Source organism: Oncorhynchus nerka, linkage group LG3 (assembly GCF_034236695.1).
Source record: "Oncorhynchus nerka isolate Pitt River linkage group LG3, Oner_Uvic_2.0, whole genome shotgun sequence".
Taxonomy (NCBI): Eukaryota; Metazoa; Chordata; class Actinopteri; order Salmoniformes; family Salmonidae; genus Oncorhynchus; species Oncorhynchus nerka.
The window spans coordinates 74,957,844-74,970,169 of NC_088398.1; the positions used below are offsets into that span (position 1 = coordinate 74,957,844).

The following is a 12,326-nucleotide window of genomic DNA, read 5'->3' on the forward strand; positions in this document are numbered from 1 at the left end:
AGAATTACAAATGGAAAACATGAACTTTATTTCTCCTGATTAAATTATACTGGGTTTAGTTTGTTATTGACAGTGCAGTCAGTGGGATAGCTGGATTAGGTATTTCAAGAGTGGCCGAATATCTCTACATGGTATTTACACAGCACAGTGTAGTATTTGCATAGCACAGTGTAGTATTTACAAACACAGAGTGTGTGTTTGTCCCTAAGTGTTTGTGTCCGTGTTTGCTCCTTTGCCCCCCATTATTTGTATTTCTACTTTCTTCCACTGCAAATCAACCATTCCAGTGTTTTACTTGCTATATTGTATTTACTTCGCCACCATGGCCTCTTTTTTTTCTCTTTTTTTTTTGGCTTTACCCCCCTTATCTCACCTCACTTGTCACATTGTATATAGACTTATTTTTGTACTGTATTATTGACTATATGTTTGTTTTACTCCATGTGTAACTATGTGTTGTTGTATGTGTCGAACTGCTTTGCTTTATCTTGGCCAGGTCGCAATTGTAAATGAGAACTTGTTCTCAACTTGCCTACCTGGTTAAAAAAAGGTGAAATAAAAATAAAATAAAAATTGCATAGCACTTTGTCGTATTTACAGAGCACAGTGTAGTATTTAAATAGCACAGTGTAGTATTTACATAGCACAGTGTAGTATTTACATAGCACTGTGTAGTATTGACATAGCACTGTGTAGTATTTACATAGCACTGTGTAGTATTTACATAGCACAGTGTAGTATTTACATAGCACTGTGTAGTATTTACATAGCACAGTGTAGTATTTACATAGCACAGTGTAGTATTTACATAGCACAGTGTAGTATTTACATAGCACTGTGTAGTATTTACATAGCACTGTGTAGTATTTACATAGCACAGTGTAGTATTTACATAGCACAGTGTAGTATTTACAGAGCACAGTGTAGTATTTACATAGCACTGTGTAGTATGTACATAGCACTGTGTAGTATTTACAGAGCACAGTGTAGTATTTACATAGCACTGTGTAGTATTTACAGAGCACAGTGTAGTATTTACAGAGCACTGTGTAGTATTTACATAGCACTGTGTAGTATGTACATAGCACTGTGTAGTATTTACATAGCACAGTGTAGTATTTACATAGCACTGTGTAGTATTTACAGAGCACAGTGTAGTATTTACAGAGCACTGTGTAGTATTTACATAGCACTGTGTAGTATTTACATAGCACTGTGTAGTATGTACATAGCACAGTGTAGTATTTACATAGCACAGTGTAGTATTTACATAGCACAGTGTAGTATTTACATAGCACTGTGTAGTATTTACATAGCACTGTGTAGTATTTACATAGCACAGTGTAGTATTTACATAGCACAGTGTAGTATTTACATAGCACAGTGTAGTATTTACAGAGCACTGTGTAGTATTTACAGAGCACAGTGTAGTATTTACAGAGCACAGTGTAGTATTTACAGAGCACAGCGTAGTATTTACATAGCACAGTGTAGTATTTACATAGCACTGTGTAGTATTTACAGAGCACAGTGTAGTATTTACAGAGCACAGTGTAGTATTTACAGAGCACAGTGTAGTATTTACATAGCACTGTGTAGTATTTACATAGCACAGTGTAGTATTTACATAGCACAGTGTAGTATTTACATAGCACTGTGTAGTATTTACAAACACAGTGTGTGTTTGTCCCTAAGTGTTTTTGTCCGTGTCCTGTATGATGTGTCGTTGTCTGTGGGACAGGGGCTCTTCCTGTTCACAAGGAATCGTCTTCCTGCCTCAGAGCAGTAGGAATAATATACTCTCTGATGTAATCCCCTTGTTCTATCGACTCTCCCCTAGATCTTTAGTACATACTAGAATATATAGTGATCTTTAGTACATACTAGAATAGATAGTGATCTTTAGTACATACTATAATAGATAGTGATCTTTAGTACATACTAGAATATATAGTGATCTTTAGTACATACTAGAATAGATAGTGATCTTTAGTACATACTAGAATAGATAGTGATCTTTAGTACATACTAGAATAGATAGTGATCTTTAGTACATACTAGAATAGATAGTGATCTTTAGTACATACTAGAATAGATAGTGATCTTTAGTACATACTAGAATAGATAGTGATCTTTAGTACATACTAGAATAGATAGTGTATGTCTATGTACTAATACTCTCTCTCTCTCTCTCTCTCTCGCTGTCTCTGTCTCTCTGTCTATGTCTCTTGCTCTGTCTCTCTCTCTCTAGTGGCTAAGAGTCCTTGTTCCCCTTCTGAAAGGTGTGTGAGTCGCAGCAGCCAATCATGTGGCTCTTTCTCCATCACACCCTTCACCACCAGCAAGGAGAACCTGCCTGTACTCAACACACGTATCATCTGCCCTGGTACATCCTACGGTATATGCACACATGGGCGCCATACACACATACATGCACATTTCACATACTGTACACACATACACACATACACACTTCACATACGCACTTCACATACGCACTTCACATACACACTTCACATACACACTACACACTTCACATTCACACTTCATCTTCTATGGTTCGTTCTCACGCGTATGCACACACACATCTGCCCTGATACATGTACACACACACACACACTCACACACAGATTGTCATATCTTCATAACGATTAGCAATGCTAACAAATACATTCTACATGTAAAATCCCATAGAGAATTCCAACTAAATGCAAACAAGCGCATTGCAAACATTTCATACATATTTTAGTCTCTGACCTAAAGTATTTACAGGACTGACATCCCAGCTCATACATTTATACAAGTAACTCAAAAATGCTTCTTACAAAAGAAATATTAGGCAGGAAGCTTGATCTAGGAGGGGATTCTCTGCTGTTACCAAGCGAAGCTGGATTTAGATAGATAGCTACTAAATGAGCAAACCAAATGCACAACTGCAGAGCACTTAGCACATTTTAGACAGTAGAAATGTCCATTTCCTGTTGCTAAAATTCAAATAATTTGCCTAATTTCTGTGTATGTAACAAAACAAGCAATGTGTAGTGTAGAGAATCATTGTACCATCTAAATCACTGTGAAATATATTTTCAAAAACCAAAAATATTGTAGCTGTTTGAAGCTGGAGTGCAAAACCGAGAGTCGAAGACGCAAAAAACGAAACTTAAGAACGGGAAGCATAGAAATAGCGCACATAGAACAGATCTACCGCTTCTTAGACTTTCTTTCAATGAGAATGACAGATCTATAACACACATTTCTATGTGAATTTGGTCGGGTCACCCAGAAAGTTACATATTGCAGCTTTAACTTAATAGTTTAAGAGATATCTAGCTTTAATTGTGAATTCATTACTGTAATTAGTTGACCTGGCGCATGCTGTACAACGGTGAGTGACTCACAAGGCTTCGGTCTCTCGTTGTTGTGTGCTTGTAAACACCCTGTGACTGGGGACTACTGGTAAGCTTCATAATAGAATATAATGTGACGTGTGAAATGAGGAATGCAATCTTCTTTATCGCCTAACGTATTGCACACAAGTTGACTGCAGGTATTTATTTAAAAAGTAGTTACAAATATTCAAACCGTTTCAATGGTATTGATGGTTTTGAAAAACCATCCCGTGGCTATTTTCAAAAGGCCCAGTTTACGGTATACTGCCCAAGCCTAAAACATACACACACACACACACATACACACACACATACACACACGTTGTGTGAGTGAGACATGTAGACATACCACACACAGCAGTTTTTAAGAACACCACTGTTTCTCTGTACAGGTTTGCGTGCTGGTCTGGCAGCCTCTATAGCTGGTAGCTCCATCATCAGTAAGATGCTGCTGGCCAATATCGACCCATTTGGAGCTACGCCCTTTCTGGACTCTGACCTGGACTCACTGTAAGACCCTCTGACCTCTCAGCTCTGACCTTTAGGCTACCATATTCAGAAAGTTTCAGACTGGCCCCTTTTTGGTGACCAGACCAGATTTTTTTAGTTTTGTGAACTTCTCTGTGTCTTTCTATCTCCCCACAGAGAGGGCTTTAGTGAGAAGTGTGTCATGAACAACTACTTTGGCGTTGGGCTGGATGCTAAGATCACATTGGAGTTCAACAACAAGAGGGAAGAACACCCAGAGAAGTGCAGGTGAGCTCTAGGTTTATCTCTCCTCTCCTCCCTCATCCCTCTCCACTGGTCTCTCATTCCTCTCTCTCCTCTATTCTCTCACCCTTTTCTCATTACACTCCTTTCTCTTCCTCACTACCCCCCCTCTTCTCTAGGAGTCGTACTAAGAACAGGGTATGGTATGGGGTTCTGGGCACCAAGGAACTCCTCCAGAGAACCTATAAGAACCTAGAACAGAAGGTTCAACTGGAGGTGAGAGACGAAACCATAGAACTAGAATTACTGGAAGGGACATTCCTGTGAAAAATCTATGTTTTGTGGTGGATAGAATGGCGGACATATTGTAATAGAGCCTAACTGTGTGTGTGTGTGTGTGTGTGTGTGTGTGTGTGTGTGTGTGTGTGTGTGTGTGTGTGTGTGTGTGTGTGTGTGTGTGTGTGTGTCCGTCCAGTGTGACGGTCAGTACATCCCCCTGCCCAGCCTTCAGGGCATTGCGGTGCTGAACATCCCCAGCTATGCAGGTGGAACCAACTTCTGGGGAGGAACCAAGGAGGACGACGTGAGTGCTATTCTACCAAAATTGTGTGTGTGTGACTCTGGTTGGTACTTTGTGGCTGCTGGCTCAGTGTTGTAGGAGAACAGGCAAACATAACGATACCACCTCTGGTTGGTACTTTGTGACAGGGGGACACTATTTGGCATGACAGGCCCCTAGTTCCATAAGGTTACCTCTGTGTGTGCGACGTGGTGTTGTAATTCAAGGGCAGTGAGGTTGGGGCTCCCGAGTGGCGCAGCGGTCTAAGGCACTGCATCTCAGTGCTTGAGGCATCACTACAGACGCCCTTGTTCAATTCCAGCCTGTATCACATCCGGCCATGATTGGGAGTCCCATAGGGCAGCGCACAATTGGGCCAGCATCCCAGGGGGAGGCCGTCATTGAAAATAAGACTTTGTTCTAAACTGACTTGCCTGGTTAAATAAAGGTTAGATAAAAGGTTACCTCTGGCGTGGTGTTGTAACTTCTGTGCTGGGACAGAGCCATCTGCTGGGAGGACTTCCAGTGGAACTGATCCAACACACACATCATCCTCAGCATTTACTCTCTGCACACACACACATCATCCCCTGCATTTACTCTCTGCACACACACCACAGGTGCACACACACACATCATCCTCAGCATTTACTCTCTGCACACACACCACAGGTGCACACACACACATCATCCCCAGCATTTACTCTCTGTACACACACCACAGGTGCACACACACACATCATCCCCTGCATTTACTCTCTGCACACACACCACAGGTGCACACACACACATCATCCCCTGCATTTACTCTCTGCACACACACCACAGGTGCACACACACACATCATCCCCTGCATTTACTCTCTGCACACACACCACAGGTGCACACACACACACATCATCCCCAGCATTTACTCTCTGCACACACACCACAGGTGCACACACACACATCATCCCCTGCATTTACTCTCTGCACACACACCACAGGTGCACACACACACACATCATCCCCAGCATTTACTCTCTACACACACACCACAGGTGCACACACACACATCATCCCCTGCATTTACTCTCTGCACACACACCACAGGTGCACACACACACATCATCCTCAGCATTTACTCCCTGCACACACACCACAGGTGCGCACACACACCACAGGTGCACACGTACACTTGCAGTAAATCCACAGGCACAAACATATTTCTTAAACTGTGTTCAAACTATAAACCATCTTCAGACCTCTGACTATTTTGGCCCCAATGAAAATAAACCTGTTGAATTGATATCAGTGAGTACGTTTACATGAACACTAATCATTTGATATTAAACTGATTACGGCAGAAGGCCGAGTATTTTATATTTATTTATTTATTTAACTAGGCAAGTCAGTTAAGAACAAATTCTTATTTTCAATGACGGCCTAGAAACAGTGGGTTAACTGCCTGTTCAGAGTATGGCATTAGTCATGTAGGTTAACTGCCTTGTTCAGAGTATGGCATTAGTCATGTGGGTTAACTGCCTGTTCAGAGTATGGCATTAGTCGTGTGGGTTAACTGCCTGTTCAGAGTATGGCATTAGTCATGTGGGTTAACTGCCTGTTCAGAGTATGGCATTAGTCATGTGGGTTAACTGCCTGTTCAGAGTATGGCATTAGTCATGTAGGTTAACTGCCTGTTCAGAGTATGGCATTAGTCATGTGGGTTAACTGCCTGTTCAGAGTATGGCATTAGTCATGTGGGTTAACTGTCTGTTCAGAGTATGGCATTAGTCATGTGGGTTAACTGCCTGTTCAGAGTATGGCATTAGTCATGTGGGTTAACTGCCTGTTCAGAGTATGGCATTAGTCATGTGGGTTAACTGTCTGTTCAGAGTATGGCATTAGTCATGTGGGTTAACTGCCTGTTCAGAGTATGGCATTAGTCATGTGGGTTAACTGCCTGTTCAGAGTATGGCATTAGTCATGTAGGTTAACTGCCTGTTCAGAGTATGGCATTAGTCATGTGGGTTAACTGTCTGTTCAGAGTATGGCATTAGTCATGTAGGTTAACTGCCTCTTCAGAGTATGGCATTAGTCATGTAGGTTAACTGCCTGTTCAGAGTATGGCATTAGTCATGTAGGTTAACTGCCTGTTCAGAGTATGGCATTAGTCATGTGGGTTAACTGCCTGTTCAGAGTATGGCATTAGTCATGTAGGTTAACTGCCTGTTCAGAGTATGGCATTAGTCATGTGGGTTAACTGCCTGTTCAGAGTATGGCATTAGTCATGTGGGTTAACTGCCTGTTCAGAGTATGGCATTAGTCATGTGAACACTTTACTCTGCTTTTCTTAATCGGCGTCAGGTCATAATCGAAGTGAACATATGCCTGATTAAGGCACCTGGTTTTCTGAGCAACCTTTAGAATGATTAGGACATGTGAAGATCTTAATCAGAGTTCCAGGGGTGTATTTGATCTGTGCATATGCCAGCACCAGCAACACAAGCCTCCCTGTTATGGGCGAATGAAGTGAATTTGTAAAAACTAAAAGTTAGAAATAGTTTTCACAAACAAACTGTATATGTCCGAACTCCTAATCAAATAGTATTGGCAAAAATAACATGGTCGCTGTGGTAGAACATTTATTTTGATTCCAGATTTTCTGGATCAAATCAAATCAAATCAAATTTTATTTGTCACATACACATGGTTAGCAGATGTTAGTGCGAGTGTAGCGAAATGCTTGTGCTTCTAGTTCCGACAATGCAGTAATAACCAACAAGTAATCTAACTAACAATTCCAAAACTACTGTCTTATACACAGTGTAAGGGGATAAAGAATATGTACATAAGGATATATGAATGAGTGATGGTACAGGGCAGCATACAGTAGATGGTATTGAGTACAGTATATACATATGAGATGAGTATGTAGACAAAGTAAACAAAGTGGCATAGTTAAAGTGGCTAGTGATACATGTATTACATAAGGATGCAGTCGATGATATAGAGTACAGTATATACGTATGCATATGAGATGAATAATGTAGGGTAAGTAACATAATATAAGGTAGCATTGTTTAAAGTGGCTAGTGATATATTTACATAATTTCCCATCAATTCCCATTATTACAGTGGCTGGAGTTGGGTCAGTGTCAATGTCAGTGTGTTGGCAGCAGCCACTCAATGTTAGTGGTGGCTGTTTAACAGTCTGATGGCCTTGAGATAGAAGCTGTTTTTCAGTCTCTCGGTCCCAGCTTTGATGCACCTGTACTGACCTCGCCTTCTGGATGATAGCGGGGTGAACAGGCAGTGGCTCGGGTGGTTGATGTCCTTGATGATCTTTATGGCCTTCCTGTGACATCGGGTGGTGTAGGTGTCCTGGAGGGCAGGTAGTTTGCCCCCGGTGATGCGTTGTGCAGACCTCACTACCCTCTGGAGAGCCTTACGGTTGTGGGCGGAGCAGTTGCCGTACCAGGCGGTGATACAGCCCAACAGGATGCTCTCGATTGTGCATCTGTAGAAGTTTGTGAGTGCTTTTGGTGACAAGCCAAATTTCTTCAGCCTCCTGAGGTTGAAGAGGCGCTGCTGCGCCTTCTTCACGACGCTGTCTGTGTGAGTGGACCAATTCAGTTTGTCTGTGATGTGTATGCCGAGGAACTTAAAACTTGCTACCCTCTCCACTACTGTTCCATCGATGTGGATAGGGGGGTGTTCCCTCTGCTGTTTCCTGAAGTCCACAATCATCTCCTTAGTTTTGTTGACGTTGAGTGTGAGGTTATTTTCCTGACACCACACTCCGAGGGCCCTCACCTCCTCCCTGTAGGCCGTCTCGTCGTTGTTGGTAATCAAGCCTACCACTGTTGTGTCGTCCGCAAACTTGACGATTGAGTTGGAGGCGTGCGTGGCCACGCAGTCGTGGGTGAACAGGGAGTACAGGAGAGGGCTCAGAACTTACCCTTGTGGGGCCCCCGTGTTGAGGATCAGCGGGGAGGAGATGTTGTTGCCTACCCTCACCACCTGGGGGCGGCCCGTCAGGAAGTCCAGTTGCACAGGGGCGGGGTCGAGACCCAGGGTCTCGAGCTTGATGACGAGCTTGGAGGGTACTATGGTGTTGAATGCCGAGCTGTAGTCGATGAACAGCATTCTCACATAGGTATTCCTCTTGTCCAGATGGGTTAGGGCAGTGTGCAGTGTGGTTGAGATTGCATCGTCTGTGGACCTATTTGGGCGGTAAGCAAATTGGAGTGGGTTTAGGGTGTCAGGTAGGGTGGAGGTTATATGGTCCTTGACTAGTCTCTCAAAGCACTTCATGATGACGGAAGTGAGTGCTACGGGGCGGTAGTCGTTTAGCTCAGTTACCTTAGCTTTCTTGGGAACAGGAACAATGGTGGCCCTCTTGAAGCATGTGGGAACAGCAGACTGGTATAGGGATTGATTGAATATGTCCGTAAACACACCGGCCAGCTGGTAGCCTGATTTCAGATGTGTCTGTGTAAACAGGATTATTTGGGAATTCGTTTTAATCAAACTATTATATTATTCTAACTATCCAAAATAATGATAGTGGTTATTTTACTTATTATTTGTTACTTTTATTTGTTATTATTATTATTTTTATGTTTTATTTTCATTAAATATTTAACTGCATTGTTGGTTAAGGGCTTGTAAGTAAGCATTTCACTGTACACCTGTTGTATTCAATGCATTTGACAAATACAATTGTATTTTATTTTATTTGATATCACATAGGACTCAATGAAGGGTGTGTTATTGTGAGTAGGGCTTCACCTAGTGCTATTACTCTAAACTACAGTACAATAGATCACAGCCTCTCTGAGCCTTTGACGTGCATGGAGCTAACTAGTACAGATCTGCTTTAAAGAGGCATTTATGAGTGGATCAGAGCAGAGGAATGTTGTAGTACAATGATGTCTGATTCATCATTACCTTGACCTAATCATGGACAGTGTGGACAGAGAGATCAATATCAAGTCAGAGGAACCTTTCACTCCAGAGTCTCTAATCTAAACTCTAACCTCCCCTGTTCTCACTAGACGATTTGGAGGTGAATAAAATGTCAGAAGACAGTTTTCAATGGAGGGAGATTGATGATGACTATGGTTATGGTAATGTTAATGGTAATGATGAGGATGACTATGTTATGGTAATGATGAGGATGGTTGTGATGATGGTAATGACTGTGATGACTATGGTTATGGTAATGATGATGATGACTATGGTTATGGTAATGATGGTGGCAATGATGGTGATGACTATGGTTATGGTAATGTAGATGATGGTTGTGATGAGGGGAATGATTGTGATGACTATGGTTATGGTAATGATGATGGTAATGATGATGGTGATGATTATGATGATGACTATGGTTATGGTAATGATAATGATGGTGATAACTATGGTTATGGTAATGATGATGATGGTTGTGATGATGGTTATTTATTAGACAGTTTGCAGGATGAAATCTCTTGAGATGCACCATTTTGTTTTCAAGACTGTCCCAAAAAAAACTACTGCTACAACTACTAATACAACTAATATAACTAGTAATACAACTACTAATACAACTAATATAAACTACTAATACAACTAATAAAACTACTAATACAACTACTAAAAACTACTGCTACAACTACTAAAAACTACTGCTACAACTACTAATACAACTACTAGTACAACTAATAAAACTACTAATACAACTAATATAAACTACTAATACAACTAATAAAACTACTAATAAAACTACTAATACAACTAATAAAACTACTAATACAACTAATAAAAACTACTGCTACAACTACTAAAAACGACTGCTACAACTACTAATACAACTACTAGTACAACTAATAAAACTACTAGTACAACTAATAAAACTACTAAAACTACTAATACAACTAATACAACTACTAATACAACTAATAAACTACTGCTACAACTACTAATACAACTAATAAAAACTACTAATAAAACTACTAATACAACTAATAAACTACTGCTACAACTACTAATACAACTAATAAACTACTGCTACAACTACTAATACAACTAATAAAACTACTGCTACAACTAATAAAACAAACTACTAATACAACTAATAAACTACTGCTACAACTACTAATACAACTAATAAACTACTGCTACAACTACTAATACAACTAATACAACTACTAATACAACTAATAAACTACTGCTACAACTACTAATACAACTAATAAACTACTGATACAACTACTAATACAACTAATAAAACTACTGCTACAACTACTAATATAACTACTAATACAACTAATAAAACTACTGCTACAACTACTAATACAACTAATAAAAACTACTAATAAAACTACTAATACAACTAATAAACTACTGCTACAACTACTAATACAACTAATAAACTACTGCTACAACTACTAATACAACTAATAAAACTACTGCTACAACTACTAATACAACTAATAAAACTACTAATACAACTAATAAACTACTGCTACAACTACTAATACAACTAATAAAACTACTAATACAACTAATAAAACTACTGCTACAACTACTAATACATGATGGTCATGATGGTGATGGTGGTTATGATGGTTATGATGATGATTATGATGATGATGGTGATGGTGGTTATGATGATGATGATGATGGTGATGATGATTATGATGATGATGGTTATGATGATGGTGGTTATGATGATGGTTATGATGATGATGATGATGATTATGATGATGATGGTGATGGTGGTTATGATGATGATGATGATGGTGGTTATGATGGTTATGATGATGATGGTGATGGTGGTTTTGATGATGGTGATGGTGGTTATGATGATGATGATGATGATGGTTATGATGATGGTGGTTATGATGATGGTTATGATGATGATGATGATGATGGATGATGGTGATGATGATTATGATGATAGTTAAGATGGTTATGATGGTGATGATGAGGATAAGGATAATGTATGCACAAATAATTCCCCCCTACACACACAATAAGTGTCATTAACATGCTCTAAAGCAGAGCTTGTTTCGGTCCCAGGGGGTCGAAACACTTCTGGTTCTAATACGGGAATAATTTAGGACACCAGGTGAGGACAAGGTAGAAATGTGTTTTTGCCCTTCAGCACCAGGATTGGGCAGCCCTGCTTTAGAGCAATGTACTGTAACTGTGTTCATTGTGTTTTAACCCGTGTGTGTGTGTGTGTGTGTGTGTGTGTGTGTGTGTGTGTGTGTGTGTGTGTGTGTGTGTGTGTGTGTGTGTGTGTGTGTGTGTGTGTGTGTGTGTGTAGATATTCTGTGCCCCATCGTTTGATGATAAAATCCTGGAGGTGGTAGCAGTGTTTGGCAGTATGCAGATGGCTGTGTCCAGAGTCATCAAACTGCAACACCACCGCATAGCACAGGTAACAAACACACACACACGCACACTCACTCACACACACATACAAACACACACACACTACCTTTACTCTACTGTAGTCTTTCATCCAATGACTATTTCCTCCACTCTCAGTGTCGCTCAGTGAAGATCACTATCCTGGGAGAGGAGGGTGTTCCTATCCAAGTGGACGGAGAGGCCTGGGTACAACCTCCTGGAGTCATTAAGATCCAACACAAGAACAGAGCCCAGATGTTGACCAGGGACAGGGTGAGAAAGAGGAC

The 12,326-nt window shown here is 40.6% G+C and overlaps 1 protein-coding gene across 3 annotated transcripts in view; it reads left to right on the top strand.

Annotated features, from left to right (window-relative positions):
• The window catches only part of LOC115116727 (diacylglycerol kinase eta-like), a 143,150-nt gene that overhangs the window by 106,909 nt on the left and 23,915 nt on the right, over window positions 1–12,326 (top strand). For all 3 annotated transcript variants that reach the window (XM_065015816.1, XM_065015810.1, XM_065015819.1), the window contains 7 exons: window positions 2,252–2,386; window positions 3,782–3,899; window positions 4,035–4,145; window positions 4,280–4,376; window positions 4,576–4,683; window positions 11,954–12,067; window positions 12,178–12,312. In XM_065015816.1, coding sequence (XP_064871888.1) covers window positions 2,252–2,386; window positions 3,782–3,899; window positions 4,035–4,145; window positions 4,280–4,376; window positions 4,576–4,683; window positions 11,954–12,067; window positions 12,178–12,312 — 818 coding nt within the window. The remainder of the gene's footprint in view (window positions 1–2,251; window positions 2,387–3,781; window positions 3,900–4,034; window positions 4,146–4,279; window positions 4,377–4,575; window positions 4,684–11,953; window positions 12,068–12,177; window positions 12,313–12,326) is intronic.